Genomic DNA, 19,240 nt, shown 5'->3' with positions numbered 1-19,240 from the left:
TGTCTGGAGAGCGTGGAGCAACAGCAGCCAAACTGGCTGTAGGACTTCGCTGGTTTCACTAAAATATGTAACTGGCCTTGCAGGGGAAGCTGCTGTAACTGGGCATTGCTCTGGCTGTGGGTTTCAGAGGCTTCCCTGCACAGCTCAGAATGGGGGTGCCCAGGCTTCCTGAAGTGAGACAGATCCTCCAGCGGCCTGCTGTGTGTGGAGCAAGACCTTTCCGCTCGGACTGTGTCTGCAGTGACAACGCTCCCTCGCTACACATAGCCATGCCCTTTTTCCAAAGGGAAATCTGTCTTCTGCTGCGCTTTGGCCTCTTCACCCCCAAAGCCAAGCTTGGCTACCTTCCTGTGCCGTGGCTTCACGCGGTACAGGCCATGCAGTGTTCTCCGGAGTCACGGCGGTCACAACGACCCGAGGCCCCCAGATGCATGCACAGGACAGCCTGCGCTGTTTCAAGGGGGAATGGTCAGAGTGAAGACTGACAGGCCCAGAGCCACCGTGTGGCCCCATTGGTATGCAGTTGTCCTAACACCTAAATGGTTGGCTTCTGTTCTTGGTGTGGAGCACTGGGAACCGACCACCAGAGAGAGGCTGAATAGCAAGGCAAAAAAAAACCGTTCTCGAAAGACCAGCCAGGAGCAGGTGTATCAATAAAATATTTAATCAATTTATCTGTACAACATTTTAAAAGGGCTAATGAAGAGCATACGAGCCTGTTTAACAAATATATACTGCTATATAACTGTCAAGAAAAATAGAGATTGCTGTTTTACAGTTCATTTACATTCCAGTATGTACAATCTATTTAAACTTGAGAATACATATACACAGTGGGTTTGTACCTGGCCTGGAAAAGCTCCCTGCCAGCTGGTCTGGGCATGAGCAGCACTCACAACATCAGCTCGTGCTGCCCCAGCGGCCCAGCAGAGCAGCAGGGAGGCGGCCCGCTCTCCAGCCTCCAAGCCTCGGAGCTCTGCTCTGGCCAAACCAGAGCTGGACGACTGCCGATGAAGGCGATCTCAGCTTGCATTCAATGAGCTTAAAATTCTCACCACTTTTCCCATCTGACTCCCAAGCCAAGCTGAGAAATAGTGGGTATGGCTGTGAAATGAAAGGGATTTGAGCCCCCCGAAATAATACATTCTGTCTTCAGCTGCCGAGGGAATGGTACGTATTGAGCTGTGATGGCATTACTGTAATTCTGAGTTTCGCTCATATCCTTAGAATCACGGTATTGGCAGCAGAGTCAGGGTGCTCGCTCGGAGGCAGGGCGCCCGTCATGTCAGAAGCTGCTGCCCACCAAGAGCCTGCTTAAACAGAGGTGTGCCAGAGGCTGGTGCGGGAGTTCTGCAGGAACCTCTTGATATCTATTTAAAATTCTTTTTTTCCAAACTTTTCAGAATCCCCTATTCTCAACTGCTGAACAGCAAGTTACACTCAGCATACAAATCCTTGTAAAAAAAAAAAAAAATGCATTAACTTCTCATTTGGGGTGAAATACTTCCAGCTGAGAGACCTAAGGGGACTCAGGATTCTTTGTCACAGGAAACACAGAAGCTGTTTGCACTACGGTAAAAAGTGGAATACAAAAAAACAAAACAGAAAACCCCAAACAACAACAGGAAAACGGCAATTACTGTAAGGAAGCTGATGTTCGCCATCCGTGATTTATCGGAGGTGGAGAAAGCCAGAGAAACTCTGCTTTCCAGAGTCTCTGTTCCTGGCTTGGAACACTCGAGTATCTCCCGGCCAGAAAATACATTCTTGCTTTCTCCCTGAACATGTATCATCATTTTCTAAACAGAATGCTGAATGGCTGGCTTTCTTCTGACTCTGACGGGCCCTGATCCGGAACTATAAATTGCAAAGAAAAATAAGCCCTGCTTGCAGGGGCACCCCGTCCTCCAACCACAAGCCTGCTCACCTCAAGCCAAGCTGCTGCTGTCCCGAGCCCCCCGGGGAAACCTCAGACGTGTGCGTCTTTTCCTGCCCTCAGCAACCTTCCCACGCTCGGAGATACACTCACAGGCCAAGAAAGGCTTCCCGTGCACGTTGTCAGACTTACTTTTCAGACTCACTCCACTGAGGAGTCCAGGCAGGCTAGGGCTGCCCAGGCGCTAGGTCTGAGGGAGGCCAGGCTGGTCAGGAAGCTGTGCAAGTGCGTCAAACAGCGGCCAAGTGTGCAGGTGCAGGTGCACCGAGCCACCACGCCCCCTCCCACCTTGCAGCGGCACCAGGCAGGGTGCTCAGGGGCACTGAAGCCAGCGCCTGCCTCCGCTTGCTTTGTGTTTACCTCCAGCTCAGCAGGACCCCTGAGCCTTGCAAGGGATCTGGTTTCTGTCAAACAGAGGCACACCTCAGCACCAGGAGGTTCAGACAAGGTTCTAGATTCTTGCAGCCAAGTGTCCGAGCAGGGTGGAGGCTCAGAACAGGCATCTCACCCCCACCACCCCATCTCTAGATGCAGCAGCTGGGTGTGGTCGCTGCCACTGCCGGTCAGATGGAGCAGTGCAGAGACAATTTTTGCAAAGAAGACAGCGCTGACCCACCTCCTGCCTCGTGCCTGGCCAAATCTCCAGCTGCCTCCACACCGCACTCCTAGTCGCCAACAGCTCAAAAGATTGTAACACAGAAATGCAGAAACCAAGCAGCCGGCCACAGCCTGGAAGGTCTGGACTACCAGGCTGAAAGGTGCCTGAGACGCGACCATCAGAAGCTTTTCCTGGTTTTTCTAAACAACTTGTTTCAGCTTCCTATCACTGACTTAGAACAAGGTGGCCCTGTCTGGAATGAAGGGTTTCTAACCAAGCGGAAGGAAGTGCTTCATAGACCAGCACGCCAAGCTGTCCTGCCAGCAGACTCAGAAACACCTCTTTGCAGAAGCGTCCATGCACACTGCAGCCCTCTTGCCGTTGTAGGGGGATGCGGGTGAGGGAAACCAGCCCTGTCCTTTGCAGCCCAGACACATACACTCCCACACACAGATGCCAGAGGGGCCTGCAGGACTGCTCCCTGGAGGTGTACGAAGGCAGGAGCAAGCGGACCAAATCCCCCCAGGCGGGCCGGTCGGAGGGCGTGCTGTACTTTCCAAGAACTCTAAGCACAAACTCGAAATGCAGACCAGTTTTTCAGTGACCTCGCTGACACTCCGACTCCACCTTTCCCCAGGTTCCTCGGCCGAAAGTGTGGCAGTCACTGTGAAGCGCCAACCCAAACGCTGCCCAGTCAGAAGGCCAATGGCCAAGTCCCAGGCCGGCCTCAAGCACGGGCCTGGTGCCGGCAGTTTGAGGGTGGGTGGGAAGAAGCCAAGCTCTGGTGGAGCTGGGTGTGCACACATCATGAGCAGAGAGTATCCCTGAACCAATCATCAGAGCCCACACAGCAAATGTCAAGCCCTCAGTCACCCCCATTGACTTCCTAAGCCAGCTTCCAACCCTCTTCCTGCAGCTGCCTCCAGGCAGGTGACTCCACTTAAGGGAAGTGTGGCCTTCCTGACCAGAACAGGTTTCTCTCACCTTGAGTCCCGTCGGGATTTAACTATTTAACAAGCTAAAGTCCAGAAATGGCAACAAAAGGAGGAAGAAGCTTGCTCTAGCCCAAGTGGCCAGAAGCTCCAGGCACAAAAGGCAGAGCTGCCTGAAAAATTATAAGTTACCTCTTTTGACTCCTCCTTGTCTCTCACTGTTAAACTCTACCACCATTTTTCAGGCCACAAAAAGGAAGAGAGCAGCTCTGTAGGTGCCTGCCGCTGGGTCACTCCTCCAGCAAGCTGGACCAGACATGGGCATGGCAGCGAGGAGGGGGTGGGGGCCTGTGGGGACCTGGCCCAGCACTTCACCCTGCACAGGCTTGCTTGCCTTGTCCAGGGACTCTGGGACAGTCCCAGGTCCCTGCTGGGCTGCCAGCAAGGCCCAGGCTTGCTTTCTTCTGCCGCTCCCACAGAGGCCCCAGCAGCAGGCGGCAGCCTTCCCAGAATCTGGTCACAGGACAATCTCAGCAGGTGTGGCTCCACCTGCCCCTGGGTGTGTGTGGCGGAGTGGGGTGGGGGTGGGGGGGACAGATCTCCAGCTGGGTTGGTAGTGCCCCTCACCCAGAACATAGGAAAGCTTGTGGCTTTGGTGAGCTGAGCCCTACCCCTGAGATCCTGGTCTCCCCTGCACCTGCCTTGACCCAGCTGGAAATCAAAGCCACATCCATAAGGCACCAACAGACTCTAGGATTGTAATGGACACACGTGCACACATGCGCGCACGCACACACACACACACACACATAGACACAGGCAAGAGCTGTGATACTTGTGAGAAGTGGCTCTGGGATTGGGGGGCGGGGGGCCTTTCCAGGAACAGTCACAGCTCCTCTGCCTTTAAACTCTGTTAATGGACTTTTGGACCATCTAGAATCCTAGAACCAGGGGACTGGAGAGCTGCTCCTTTTACAGGGGCAGAAGTAGAAGCTCCGGGTAGGGAGGTGGCTGCCCACGACCGTCCCAGACCTCTCAGGAGGCACCTTTCGGAGCTCCAGCACCCAGGTGACCTCACAGCAGGCAGACAGCAGGCGACAGCAGGGGGCAGTTCACTCCCGGGTACACAGAAGTCTGCAGACACACCAGCGCTGCCCAGACACACCTCAGAGGGCTCCAGTTCTCTCCTATCCTGCTCCCCACATCTCTCAACTCTGGGGCGCTCTTGTCAGCTGCCTCTCTTTCCTTCCCAATCCAGACACCTCAGGGGAACAACGGAGGTCCTTCCCTGCCTCTGACAGATGGCTGCCTCCCAGACCCTCGATGCTGCACCTGTCTGAGGGCTCCTGGCCCAGACCCACTGAAAAGGCCCTGCTTTCTGGGCCGGGGGAGGCTTCTGTGACCCCACCAACCTGCTCTCAGGAGACTGGCGAGGCCCCAATGACATCTGTCCCAGAGACAGCAGTAGTGTTTGCTCTTCTTCTCACGGGCTGTTCCAAAGACTAGATTCAAGCAAGAGAAGAGTCTGCCTTTTAATGTGCACCAAGTCCTCTTGGGAAGAATTCAGTTTTGCTCCCTGCTTTAAGAAGACAATCAGTCCACAGTCCTGGATTATTTTCTGCCATGAGTTTAAATAAAAAATCACAAGCAGGATAAATGACTTCTTAGATTTGAGTTACGCTCTGTTACATCCACAGGGTGGTCCCTACTCCCTTCCACACTGACAGCGGGGTCCCCACTCCTGCGGACACCTCCAGGAGACTGTCCCAGGAGCAGTCACTGCACTAGCTTTGCTAGGTTTGACTCGACATCACACAATCCACAGCTCTTCTTTTTCCCATGCCACTCTGGTAGTAAGATGTGAGCACACTAGGATGAAGCCTAGGACGTACATGATGAATGGACAGACCATGAGCTAAGACAACAGAGCCTGCCACCCTCTCAGGAGGACCCAAGGCTGCTGCTCAGAAAACCAGATTTCAACCAGGTGAGCATCTGGGCATCGCTGGACACAGCCGTCTGCCAGTGGAAATGTCTCCCTTAATACAGAAGTCTGGCTTCTGCTGTGTCTAGGCAGCAGAACTAGACGGTCTTCATGTTTAGCAGACCCAGTACCGACCCCCTTGGGCACCAGCTGGCCTGCCCCATGCTCCCCAAGCAGGGACGACATCCTATTCTCTAGCACGAAGGAGTGGTTCAAAAGGCCTCAACTAGAAGTGCGCGTGTCTCCCGAACAAAATGGAAAATTCACTGCTGGAGGAGGAATATTCTGGTGGCCCCAGACCCAAGAGAGTCTGAGTTGGAGAGGGGGCACTGCCTTCACCCACAGTGCCGTCACACTTTATCCCTACTTGCCAGCAGCCAGCTCTCCCAACGGGTGGGGACCGGGGCTTCCAGCTGAGTGATTTGGCCCTGCACCCCACTGCCTAGAAGACAGACAGTACAGGCCACTACCACTGTGCTAGCAGAATCCTCCTCCAAATCCTGGCAAAGCTCATCCAACCACATCATAGCAGCAAAGACATGTCTGCCTCGACATGTGGTGGGGCCCTTTGCTGTCATTTTCACAAAGTGTGACACATCTTCTCCATTCACCTATTTTTAACTCTGAGATGCCAGAGGCCTGAGTTGAGTTATAGCAGGCACGGGTGGTCCCTGGTGGTTACGTACAGCTCCTGAACTATCCTGGAGACATTGCCACTCCGTAAACAAGAACACACTGAGGGTATCCGAGAGCATGAGAGCATCGAAGGAGCTGCCACTGCCCAAGGACCAGCCCCCTCCCCGGATGCAGCCTGCACCTCCAGATACAGGAAGATGCCTACTTCCTCCATCACTTACAACACATCTTGGTAGAAAGGAGGTCATCTGGAAAAAACTGAGAAAATGGACATTTTTTTCCCTGCCACGAAAAGCTCAGGCTAAATCAAAACATCTCTTCTCAAAACATTGTTTCTCCTAGTCACTAAAAAAGAATCAAAATGTTTCCTTTTGTCCAAGATATTAAATAACCTAGAATTTCTGCAGAGTGATAGCTAGTGTTTCATTAACTCCCTTTCTAAAACTTCAAATACCACAACCTCTCATATTTTAGTGTCATTTTTTTATTCTTCATTAATGACAGAGCAATCACCGTGCAATTATTAAAAACTACTTGGAAAAGTGAAGCTTCTCTGGCCAAATCCATAAACCTAAGGGGGCCACGGGTCACTGAAATTGAGAGGAAGTGTACCATAGCTGCCACTTTGGGAATTTTGTTTGTGAGTTTTAACCTAAAGAGACTTGCATTTTCTGATTATTTATAGCTACTCACATAGCCACAGCATATAAATTCATATTATAAGTGCATTTTCTTTTCCTTTGGGGGAAATTTTACGGGATAAAACAGATTCAGGTGGGGCCCTTAAGTAAATTCGCTGTATCTAAATCCTTAGTATTCCTCTCTCTGGAATATTTAATCACTGAGAATTCAAATCTGGACCTTAGCATCCAAGACAAGAAGCATGGAATGGATGCCTTTCTCAGGAACCCCGAAGGAGAAAGCCCAGCATGACCTTAAAGAATACCCAGGGAGGCGGCAGGGGTTTTCAAAGAAGCCCCAGACAGGTGGAGTCCACGTCGCTTCTCCTCTCCTCTCCTCCTCCTCTCCTCCCTCCACCATTTACGCAAGGCCACAAAGCACTCCCAGGCAGAAATGAACCAAATAAAACAATGTAGGATGGGTGTTCCAGCTTCCCTTTACCGGGGCAGGCAGTCCTACCATCAACAAGACAAAGACGGGACTGGAGGAGAGGCTTCCCCTTCTGCCCCCCACCCCACTCCCCACCGAGGCCCTGCCCTTCTGAAGGGGCCACAGCAGCCAAGCTGCAAAAGCCCCTCTACATTGCAGAAGGGAGGGGCGGTGAGGGGCTTCCTCCTGCCTTGAACCACTGGGTTCGCGGGGAGCTGAAATCTCACAAAAGCACTTTTGTGTAGCTTCACTTCCCGTTACTATCACACTGCCAAAACCTACAGCAACAACACAGTGAGAGCGTGTAAAAGCCAACACAGACTTGATAGCTAAGCACAAGCACATGTTGGCACATTGCGAGCACACCATTTGGAGAGGGTTGCGCCTACCTGGCAGAGGAGCCTGAGACTTCTGCAGAAGCCCGCCCCGGGACGCCTCCCTGCCTCTTTCAAAGCCCTAGGAGCCTCTTTCTCAGCTCCTTAGCAAAACCTCCTGGCGGGTCTCTAGGAAAAGGCATAGCGGTCGGCCTTTCCCCATTCCCAGCCACTGCACTAAGCCTCCCTCCCCCTCAGCACCCCCAAGGCATCGCTGCCACCGTGAGCTGCCCAGCCCTGAAGTTTCAGAACTTGGCCCATGCCACCCCACCCCCAAGTCCATATCAGACCAGACTGGCGGTTTATAGCCTCTCCACCATTTCACTTCCCCCTCGGAAGAAAAACATCCCCCCCCCCACATTCTAGATCATTCCTAATTAGAACTGACGTTTTTTAAAAGGGTAGTGCTGACCCTTGCAGAGATCTGGGTAGTTCCACCATGCATTCTTTCGGACAAATGTTCCCTTTCAAAACCGAAGGGGCACGTTAGATTTTTAAAATTAAAGAATAAACACGCCTTTTGCAGCGGTTCCTTCCCGGAGTAAACGGCCGCCACGCAACGCAAATCTTCAGAAAGGGCAGGAGAGAGCCTTTCTACCGGTCAACACCGGGGCGCAACAGCGGGCACTGAGCCACCCAGCCTGGCGTTCCCCCACACTCAGCCACAAGGAAAAAGGGGGTGGGCTAAGAGTCACTCCACTACCCCCATTAATTCACCCATTCTGGAACCCCCAATTCCCTAACCCGTTTCTACCGGACTTGGTGCCTGTCATTGCAACCTTAACACACCCACCATCCTCTCTCCAAAAGGGGGTGGTGGGAGGTGCGACGGAGTGTTTGCGGAGTACACGTTCGTTCGTTCGTTCGGGGAGGTCGGGTCATCTCCTGTTCGCACGCAGGCTGCTGCCCACGGGAAAGGTGCGCGTGAGTGTGTGGGTGTGAGTGTGAACGCGCGCTCTCCCTCGACGGGGCCGGTTCGGGGCCAGAGTCCGACGCGCACCCACGCTCTTCGGCGGGGGCGGGGGCAGGGGGGTCCCGGGGGCGGCGCGGCTGCCCCTTCCCTGGCCGGGCCGGGCCGGGCCCGCAGGCTACCTGCAGCCGCAGGCCTCCACCACCATGTCCTCGTACTGCTTGTAGACCACGTTGTTGGCCGCGTCGATGTAGAGGATGCTGATGGGGCTGAGGCGCGCGGGCACGCAGCAGGAGGCCGGCGCCGCGTCGGGCGCCATGGAGTTGAGCAGCGTCTGGATGATGGCGTGGTTCGTGGGCTCCAGGTGCGAGCGCAGCGGGAAGTCGCAGACGCCCTCGCAGTGGTACGCCTCGTAGTCCAGCGGCGCGATGATCCAGTCGTCCCAGCCCAGCTCCTTGAAGTCCACGTGCAGAGGCCTGCGGCTGCAGCGGCTCCGGCCCCTGCGCCCGTGGCCCCGGCCCGCGCCCCCGCCGCCGCCCTGCGCCGGCCGCGCCCCGGCCAGCGCCGTCCGCCGCCGCCTGCGCCCCCCGGTGACCGCCGCGGGCGACCGGGGGCCGGGTCCCGGGTCGGGCGGCGGCTCCGCGGCCAGCGCGGCCCCGAGCGCGCGGGCCTCCCGGAACAGGCTCCCCTTCCTGTGCGCGCGGGAGGAGACGACGAGCAGAGCGCGCTCCTCGGCCGCCGCGCCGCGCGCGCCCCGCGAGCCGAAGCCCAGCCCCCGCAGCGCCAGCGGCTCCCGCGACGGCCCGGCCACCGAGCGCAGCCGCAGGCAGAAGGCGCGGGCGGCGCGCGGCTCCCGGCGGTGGCGGCGCACGGCGTCGGCCACGTCGAACACCTCCCAGCGCGCGCGGGCCAGGGGCGGGGCGGCCCGCGAGTGCAGCAGGCGCGGCGCCCGGGCGGCGCGGGGGCAGGTGGACAGCAGCAGCAGCGGCGGGGCGGCGGCGCGGCCGGCACCCGGCCCGGGCGACTCGTGGCGCAGCACGCGCAGCTCGGCTGCCACCACCTCGTCGGCGTCGGGGAGGCTGGACACGTCGAACAGGAAGCTCTGGCCGGTCTCGGCGGGCGGGTCGTCTGCAGGAGTCGGGCAGAGACAGAGAAAGGGCGCGGTGAGGGCCGAGAGCCACCCCGCACCCCGGCCGCGGGGCCTCCCAGCTGCAGCGAGCCCCGCCCGTTAGGCGGTTCGACGGCCGCCCCGACCCCCGCCCGACCCCCGCCCGGGGCTTCCGTCCCGTCCCGTGCCGCCCGCCACCGCGCTGCCCCCGCGACGACCCGCGGCACCCACTTACCGCCGCCCGGGGCCACGACGGCCGCCGCTGCCTGACGCAGAGCCTCGGGCTCGCGGGGCCCGGACCCCAAGGCAGACTTGCGGGCGGACAGAAGGCCCGGGGGGCCCCTCAGAAGCCCTGCGCCCCGTCCAGGGTCCGGAGGCCCGCGGAGGCCCCGCGCTGTGCCGGGACTGCTCACTGCCGCCCAGCGCAGGCCCCGGGACGGCCGCGGAGGCCCGGCTGGGCGAAACGGACCATTCACGTCCCCTGAAAACTCTGCAGCTTGGGCTGCCTCTGCCCCGGCTCCGCCTGGACCCTCCTGCCCGCCACGACCTGCCTGCCCTGCAGCTGGGGCCCTGCGTGCCAGTCGTCCAGGGGGGACGCGTCAGCCGCGCCGCCGACCCTCGGGGGCATCCAGCCTCCCGGCTACGCTGCAGGCGAGCTAAGGCCCAGGCGGGAGGCGCCCGGCTCGGCCCAAGGGCTCCTAGCGGCGAGCGCTGCTGGCCGCGGTGGGAAGCCCCTAGCTCAGCTTCTCCCGACTTTCTGCGACCTCCGATGGAGGTGGGAAGGCGGCAGAGGAGCGCAAGGAACCTTCTCCGGAGGGTTTGGGGCAGCCCGGGCTGCCTTCCTTGCTGCAGTGAGGGCAGCGTCTCAAGGAGGGCTCGCCTCCAGGACCCGCCGATCCCTTCGCAGATACACTCTTTCCCTCCGTCATGACTTACCTCTCAGAGTTAGGGGGTTTTATTTCTGGTCGTGGGCACTTTTTTTTTTTTCTTTTTGGGCTTAGGGAGGGAAAAAACGGTTGAAATTCCACCGAGAGCAGCAGATAAGGAGCTCCCTTTGAAGAGGGTCATATGGTTTCGCTTTGCCCCAAAGTCGGAGAGACTGTGCACGCTGCCCCCGCCACTGAAGATCTGCTCGCCCACCACTGCCGCCAGGCCCTCACGTCCTGAGGTCCAAAGTCTGGGCTCTGCCAGTGGCTTCTGGGGACCTCAAGTAACCCTGCTCCAAGTTGAAGCTCAGAGTGGAGAGGGAGGGAGGCTCCGAGTGCCGGGCAAGTGCTTCCTCCCCCCTGCCACTGCTTTCCCTCTGGGCTCCCCCGAGCATTTTTTTCTGAGCTGCCTCTGCAGCATCTGCCCGGGCCAGAGTGCTGCCACTGCATCCTCTCCTTACAGAGGGAAGAAGAGAAGTGCCCTCAGAGCCTTGCCAGCCAAGCAGAGCTCCACAAGAAAAGATTTAGTTCAGGCTGAGGCTAATGGTAGGCCTAAGTCTACTTAAGAAAGCAGCTGGCATCCTGCACACCCACCTCCCCTCTATCCTGGGGGCACACGCAGCAGCCTCAAGGCTGGAACCTTCGCAGGGGCCCTGGACACTAGCACCCAGGCTTTGTAGGAGTACTCAGCATCCAATCCAGGGAGCATACCAGGCCTTCAGAGAATGCTTGATGGTTCCCACTGAACTATAGGACCATCTGGGCCCAGGAGGTCCCGGCACCCAAAATAAAGCAGTCTGTGTGTAGGCATGGTGCGTGTGTAGGAGGAGGTGGGTGATTTCGTCATTGCACCACTGCTACCTGCTTTCCCGGGCCAGAGTCTGGGGTGTACAGCAAGAGACTCTCCCAGGCTCAGCCAGCCTGCCGCTTCCTTTCCAGCCCTATTCCCCTTTCTTTCCCTCCTGCCTTCCATGCTGGGTCTCTGGCTGGATAGAATTAAGGCCAACATTACTTGCATTTCCGCCTGAAATTAGTTGAATTTTCCCTATCTGTCTGCTTTAATGACTTCAATAGGGATTAATAAAATCCAGATGACACACGGCAACCGCCACAGTCATACCCACGTCCTACCCTACCTTTGAAGGACCCGGGACAGAGTAAGGTGGGGTGCTTGTCCCAACCGGGCCTGCATTCCGGCAGGGTCTCACCGACCATCCTCCCCACCTCCCACGACTGGAGTCCTCCACCTCTGGCTGTCCCAGGGGCCCAGCACAGGGCAGGGGCACCCACAGCCATACACCTCCACCCTGACACAGCCTGCCGAGAGGGGACCTGCGAGTACCTGGTGATGCCACCAGCCTCTCCAGGGGCCGTTTATTGCAGCCTGCCTCTTTCTCTCATTCCCCTGAGTTTCCCCCAGTTTGTGCGCGCCCCCCCCCAGCCCCCCAGGAGCTAGAAGCTGCAGAGTTTGCTGCAGCGCAACAGCCGCTGCCACCACCACCGTCACGGCGCAGTCCCTCTCGGCCCGGGCCCCTTCGTGCTTCGGATCCTGCCTCCTCGAGGGGACCCGGCCGGCCGGCAGGGCCAGGACGATCCGGCGGAGGGCCCCGGCTCAGCCCTTTGGGGTGCGTGGGCCTCGGCGGAGTTTCTCCCCCCGAGGCTGGGACGTGGGGGGCCGCGCCCCGAAGGGTCTGGAGCGGGGGGCTCGGCTCCGGCGGTGGCCGCAGCCCAGGAGCGGACGGGACGGACGGGCGCAGAGGAGGCGCGAGTACCTTGGTTCGCCTGGTCTGCGAAGCCGGTGATCGTGTCCGCGCGGCCGCGGCGGCCGGAGCCCGAGGTGGAGGCGGCGGCCCCGCCGGCCGGAGCCCTCCCGGCCAGGTTCCGGTAAAGCGACATCATGAACTGGTGCGGCACCACCGAGCCGTTCCCGAAGCCGGAGCCGGAGCCGGAGCCGGAGCCGGAGCCGGAGCCGGCGGCCCTCCGCGCAGCGCGGGCTCCGGGAGCCGCGGCGGCCGGGGCAGCGGAGACGCCCGCAGCCGGGGCGAGGGCCCGCCCGCCGCCGCCGCCGCCGCCCCCCGGCCCCCCGGCCCGCCCTGCCCCCGCCGCTCGCAGCACGGCGGCCGCTTCGAGCCCGAGCCCGTCGCGGGGCCGGCAGGCGCTCAGCAGCCAGAGGCACAGCGCGGCGGCCGCGCTCAGGTCCATGGGCTCCGTGGGCCGGCGGGCGGGCGGGCGGGCGGCGCGGGCTCCGTGGCTCCGGGAAGTCCCCCGGCGCCTTTTGAACATAGTGTTTAATAACGGGGGAAGCGTGCGCAGCCAGTCGCGGCCCCCTCCCGCCCCCCTCCCCCACCCCCGCCCAGCGCCCCGAGCAGCGCCCCCTGCTGAACGCTGGAGCCGCAGCACCGCGCCCCGCGCCCCCCGCCCCCCGCCCCCCGCTCGGGCCTGACGCGGAGTCGGGCCCGGAGCCTCCTCCCCGCGCCCGGGCGCGGGGCCCGCACTCTCGCCCGCCCGCGGACCCGCCGGGGCTCCCGCCGCGGAGCGGGCCCCGCCTCCCTTCCCCACGGCGGGGCGCCCCCGCCGCCCCCGCCGCCCCCGCCGCCCCCGCCGCGCCCCAGCCCCACGCGCCCTCCAGAGCGGCCGCTCCGAGGCGCCGCGCGTACCGCCCCGCTCGGTCCCCGCTCCCCTGCCGAGGAGCAGCAGCCGCGCCCGGTTCCGCGAGCGCCCGGGGCTCCGGAGGCGGGGGCCGGGACCTCGGGGCCCGGGGCGCACGGCGAGGCCGAGGGCGCGCGGAGGCCACACGGCGCGCGGGGCTCCCACAAAGGCGCGCCTGCCCTCGCCGGCTCGACGGTTGCGCAGCCCGCCCCAGCCTCCAAGCACCGGAGCGCGCGGCCGGAGCAGGGCGCGGACCCGTGGGGAAGAGCGAGGGCTCGTGGCTGGAAGGGCCGGCCGGAAAGACAGACGGACGTCGGCCGACAGTCGGAAAGCAAAGGTCCGGGCGGAGAAGGGGAGCTTAAGCCGGAGCCAAGACCTCAAAGGAGCGCAGGAATTACGGAGGCAGCCCGGGGTGATGGGAGGACGTGCTCGGCAGCGAGTTCATCCGTGCGTCGCAAGTGACGACCCTCGCAGCCTTCCAGGGGGCCGGCCAGCGGCTGCGGGCTACCTGGTATGTTGGGGCGCGGCCAGAAGCCGGGCGGGCGGGCGGCGGAGAGCCCGCGGGTGGCGCCGCCCTAGTCCCGGGCCGGGGTTGCGGGTGGCGGGTGGCGGGTGGCGGGTGGCGGCGCGCCCAGCGCACTCGCTGCGGGAGGGAGGGCGGCGGCGGCAGGGACCGGTCGGTTCAGCTCCACCGCAGCCCCCACCGACGCCGCGCGTCCCGCCGAAGGACGAGGTCCCGGGAGGCAGACGGAGCGCCTGAGCCCAGCGGACCCTCGAAGCAGCGCAGATGCGTTATCCCTTAAAATTCGATTTGCTACCGAACTTGACATCTAGACGGGGTCTGTGCGTCACGGGCACTCTGAGTGAGTGACCAGCGCCAACACGACGCCACGGCACCCAAGGCCGAGCGAGCCCCGAGTCTCTCTGGGTTGTGCCACATTGGCCCTCGGAAGAGGCCCCCGCCCAGGATGCTCCCAGGCCGACTCCGGCCGGGCTCGGAGTTCCCCTGCCCCAGCTGCTTGGTCCCAAGCGTGCTCCTCACTCGTCACCGTGCCGGCCACCGCGGAGACGCGAGGGCTGCTCATCTTGGCACTTTGGTCCCCTCATCACGGCCGGGGACACGTGGGGGCAGGAGGAGAGGTCTGGGGGGCCACCCGCCCCCCACCCTGCCCGGACCCCAGGCCCATCTGGTGGGCCAGAGAAAGACCGGAGATTAGCGTGGGACGGTGTGGTTGAGAAGGGCAGCGGGAGCTGGGTGACAAGGGCTGCATTAACCCGCCCGGCTGTGGGGACTGAGGACGGGGTGCCAGGCACAGGCCCCTGGCCACAGCTCTCCCTCTCTGGGTGGTGCTGGTCCAAAGCACCCCGCGGAAACCTGAGCAAGCTGACAGAGCCTCACCCTAGAGACGCTGCTCAGGCTCCCTCCGGCTCAGCCAGAGGGCGCCAGGCCTAGGCCAGTGCTGCCACCCTGCTGTCTTTCTCACCGCCTTCCCCCCTGCAGCCACAGGTGAACCATTGCTGGATGTTTGTACAAATCAACTGATTCTGATTTGTACAAACACCCTAGAACCTCGGGCTGAGGTCAGCAGAGCAAGTTCTAGTCCTGGTTTTGACCTCTTAACAGCAAGGAGAGAATGGAAAGGCGCTGGCACAGGTGTGGCCTCACCTGTGCCAAGTAAACGTGTGGATTATAGGATCCCCCTGCCGAGCAGCTGCCTTGGGGCTTAGGAGTTAGTATTGGGTTGGAACCCCTGCATTCTTGCTGCCCCAATGGGAATGGGCCACGGAGCTTCTTTGAGACCAGATTTCCTCATCTGTAGAATGAGAGGATTCTCGCCTCAGGGAGTTTGGGTGCGGCCAGGGTAACAGTCTGGCACAGATGAGGCTCAGTAGCCTTGCTCCTCACCCCACCTGCCCTGTGCCCTCCTGGACATGGGTGATGATGCCCAGAGAGAAGCGATTCATAGGCACCAAAAGGCTCTGGAAAAGACTGCCCGCCAGCTGTTTGCGCTCTAGCCAGGACTTAACCACTCTCACACGCGTTTCTTGTCTGTACTGTGAGGTAATCATTCGTTCCTCATTTATCCACCCCCCCCCCCCATTCATTCCTTCTTTCCAGTAAGTACTTACTGCCAGTAGCCTTCTCTGGGTTGCTGAGTCAGCAACGCACAGAGCTGTGGGGGCTTTTGGATCAGCAGAGGACACAGCAGAGCTGAGCCCCAGAGAGGAGGGAGGCCCAGGGACACTTGGCCCTGTCTGGCTCCCTCTCTTTCCCCTGAAACCCTGACAGTAACCCTTCCTTCTCTGAATGCTGGGCATCATGCTGGCTGCTTACCATACCTCATGTCACTTCCTTCCCACCACTGCTATCTCCTGTGAGGTAGGTATTATTATTCCCATTTTATAGACAAAGAAAGTAGAGTTGCAAAGAGTAGAGTTACAAAGAAATTCAGCACCTTTTGCTGGGTCACCTGGTAAGTGCCAGAGCCTGGGGTCACCAGCTATGTTTGCCCAAGCCTTGGGTGCCCACAGGGAGGTAGGCATGTGAGGCACTTGGTGTGCAGTTCCCTCCCTGACCCTGCCGAATAGGCAGATGCTCCTGCCTTCCCTCTCTATCTCTCTGGAAAATTCTTAGCAGAGAGTAAACTCTCTGGTCAGGTCCAGGTGAAGAGCATGAAAGTATCACCCTGGGGACTCCTTCCAGCTGCTGCTGCTATCGAGGAGCTAGAAACGTCTGCCTTGGGACACATTCTATCATCCCCCCAGCAGGGTCTGCCTCTGGCTCCACAGAGCTCAGAACAGGATGGGCTAGCAGGAGCATGTGGTCCAACTGCTAATTTTACATGATATGGATCTGATGGCCTAGCGAGTCAGGCCCACAACCAGGGCTTGACTTAACCTTTGTTTATGGGGGCTCTGGGGCCTATGAATAAGCATCTGTCCACCCTGAAGATGGTGCCATCCCAGGGGGGAGAGAAGTGAAACCAGGAGTTCTGAGTCCCAGGAGTCACAGAGTCCCTGACTCCTTGAAGCTGAGGCCTCTGGTGAGCAAGTGGCCCTTGGTTGGCTCCCAATGCCAGGCTGGCCCAGGCTTACTTGAGTCTTTCTCTTGGGGGAGGGGTGGGGGGTGGGAGGTAGCCTTCCGTAGGCCTGGCAGGAGGGAGCTAGCACTCCCGCCTGCAGACCTGGAAGCTGTGTTCTTCATGATGCTTCTTTTGAAGGGAGTTCCCTCTCTCCTCTGCATTGCCCCAGAGGTCACTGAGAAGCTGTTGATGCAGCCCTGAGGCCAGTGCAGGAAGTTCAGAGAGGGATGCAGAAAACAGGGGACTTTGAACTTCTGTTCCTCATCAATCTGCTGACCACTCCCCAACCCCCAGAATTCCAAACAACCACTGTTACCCCCTCAGAGAGAAGAGGCCAGACTGGCTCCAAGGTGGGGAGGGGGGATGAAAGCAGCCTGGTGGAGGGGTGGTTGTTCATTGACTGGGGTGGGGAGGAACGGCCCCACATTCTCACTTCCAGACCCTTTCCTTGGAGAGTACTCTGCTGCTCATCCTTCCCTGCAGAAGCTGTTTGCTTTCTCAGGGCACCAGGGCTCTGGTTCAGGTCATGGAATCCCAGAATCTAAAGGAACATTTTGAGTTATTTGGGCCAATTTTCCGCACCATACCTGAATCACGACAAATTGCCACCCAAGCTGTACTTGTATACCTGTAGAGATGGGAAGCCCCATCCCACGCAGCCCTCTGAGAGTTCTGAGTGTGAGCAAGTTCATTACACTGCAGCTGTGAGAGCCACAACACCTCTCAAAGGCACCTTTACTGACCAGAACCTACGTGGCATCTGGAACACGAGCCCGCCTGGCATGCTGGGCTGATGCCACTTAGGAAGTTCCATCTGACCCTTAAACAGGGCAGGAGGAGGTATTAGGTGCCACCACCATCACCCCCTGGCCCCATACAGTCAAAAATCTGAAAATCGCTTTTGACTCCCTCAAAACTTAACTACTGATGGCCTACTCTGGACCAGGCCCCTCGCTGGCAACATAAACAGTAGAATTTTATATCACACACACTTTATATATTACAGGTATTCTGTGCTGTATTCTAACAATAAGCTAGAAAAAGCACAAATGTTATTAGAAAATCATAAGGAAAAGAAAACACATTTATGGTTCTGTCCTGAATTTATCAAAATAAATCCACGTAGAAGTGGAGCCATGCAGTTTAAACTCTGTAGTTCAAGGGTCAGCTGTTGTCCTGGATTCTGCTCCCTAGAGTCACCTTGTAGTGACCTTCAAGCACCAGAAATTGCCCCGGCCCCAGCTGCAGCCCGCTCAGCCTTGAACAAGTGTCACCTACCACACCAGACACAGGGCCTCCAAGTCTGATGCCAGGAGCATGGGAAGCTCCGCGGCTTCCATTGTCCACAAAGAAGCCAAGACTCGGGGAAGGGAAACGATCTGCGCTCTGTTACTTGGCAGCGAGCCACCTGGGATGGCCAGTCCCTTCTGCGATCCTGCGCTTTTGCTCAACTAGTCTCATCCCAGCTGTGCCTGGGCACCCTGTAGGTGAGGCCAATGAGGGCTCAGCCTCCACCCTGCCCATGGCAGCCAAGTGGGATTCTAGAAGGGTTCTGGGTCCCTGCAGTCAAGCAGTGTTTTGGAAGCTAGAACGATGCCCCCTGGCTGTGACTGGTTGGTGCTCCTGAGGATCTACAGACCAGAATCCAAACCCAACCCCTAACCTTGGGCTGCATGTCCCTCAGCCCCTCCTGGCAAACGCACAGTGAGGTGGACAATCAAATGGCCACCGTGGGCCCGTGTGAGAGGTGGACAGCACGTGAGGGTGGGGCCCACTGCCAGGGACCCAGCCAGGAGCCTTCCTGGTCTGCACCCACCGTGGCCTCTGGCCCTTGCTACTTGGAGCTGGAGAGAGGGTTCGTGGTGAGGAGGCAGGGCCCTGGGTGAGCCTGGCTCTGCCCCTGAAGACAGTCTCTCTGGTTACTACGGTGCAGAGAGGGAGCCACCACCCCTGCATCGGGTGCTGCTGGTCTCCGCTGCAGGCCTCCCCCAGACAGACCTGGGCTGGGGCTGCCTAGGCTGCAGGTGCGGGAAGATTCCAGCAGGGCTCTGGCTCAGCCCCGTCCCTGTCTGATGCCCTGCCCGGGGCTGGGCTTCCTCAGGCTCCCAGGAATTTCCCATGCTCAACCCAGGGCTGCCTCTCCCCAGGTTACCCGGCAACAGCTCTGGCATCCACACCGGTCGGCTGCAGCCCGGCCCGGGACCACCTGCTCGACCTGCCCCCTGGGCCCCCGGGCTGCTGAGTGGGGGAGGGGAGGGGACAGAGAAGAAAGGAGTGGGTGGCTTCTTTCCTGGGAAGTTCCACAGGGGACCTCTCAGAGCCCTTGCTGCCCTTTGGGACAAATGATGACGATGACGGGCTGGTGGACACTGCCATCTGCTGGTCGCTGGTTATAACAGCATCACAGTGTGGCAGAGCTCCCGCCCACTGGGAATCAGGGAGACCAGAGCGCCCTGCCAGTCTAGGGGAAGACTCAGGAGTCCCTGCTCTGGGGTCCTGGCAGTGGAGCCAGCTGACCTGGAGCTGTAAGGTATCCTGGGAGAGCACACGACAAGGACTGCAGGCCTCCACTAAGGTCAGGAAAGAGACTACAGTATGGGGTCGTGATACAGACCTGGCTTGCAAACCACCTTAGCAGTGCACTAGCTTGTGACCCTGGTAGACTTAATTAACCTGTAGTCCTCCATCTCCTCGCCTTTAAATGGAGGTAGGGATTCCTACTTGTCATGGTTCGCCAAAGTGTAAAGGGAATTAAGTAGGTAAAGTCCTTACCGCACTGCCTGACTCAACACATGACGGCTTTTATTGCTTTCTGGGCAAGTGTCAGTGTAACCAGTTGGAAGGCTAATTAACCTAACCCGCATCCAGTACCCTCTGTATTGCCACTGTCTTTGAGACATTTCCCTTCTGTCAGTCAGCTTGCCATCTTGTGAGTATCAGTGGTCTGAATGTTCTGGAGATTTTCTTGGAGACCTTCATGGACACATAAGATTA

General features: G+C 59.3%; 1 protein-coding gene and 1 long non-coding RNA gene across 3 annotated transcripts; both read right to left on the bottom strand.

Moving 5' to 3' along the window:
• Positions 1-648: 648 nt before the first annotated feature.
• Positions 649-7,791, bottom strand: LOC119869781. 2 transcript variants are annotated; one of them, XR_005372160.1, is made up of 2 exons: positions 4,879-7,791; positions 649-1,857 (listed from the first exon to the last, which is right to left on the bottom strand). It is a non-coding gene; the product is annotated as an uncharacterized LOC119869781 (long non-coding RNA). The 2 variants fall into 2 exon arrangements; XR_005372159.1 differs by having other exon boundaries at positions 2,069-7,784.
• An 867-nt stretch (positions 7,792-8,658) lies between these two features.
• Positions 8,659-12,716, bottom strand: GDF7 (growth differentiation factor 7). Its single transcript, XM_038560875.1, has 2 exons — positions 12,287-12,716; positions 8,659-9,608 (listed from the first exon to the last, which is right to left on the bottom strand). The coding sequence occupies exons 1-2, from the start codon at positions 12,714-12,716 to the stop codon at positions 8,659-8,661; spliced, it is 1,380 nt and encodes a 459-aa protein (XP_038416803.1).
• Positions 12,717-19,240: the final 6,524 nt, after the last annotated feature.

This window comes from Canis lupus, chromosome 17, assembly GCF_011100685.1.
Source record: "Canis lupus familiaris isolate Mischka breed German Shepherd chromosome 17, alternate assembly UU_Cfam_GSD_1.0, whole genome shotgun sequence".
Taxonomy (NCBI): domain Eukaryota; kingdom Metazoa; phylum Chordata; class Mammalia; order Carnivora; family Canidae; genus Canis; species Canis lupus.
The sequence above is the reverse complement of the archived record's forward strand: the minus strand, read 5'-3'. Positions and strand labels throughout refer to the sequence as shown.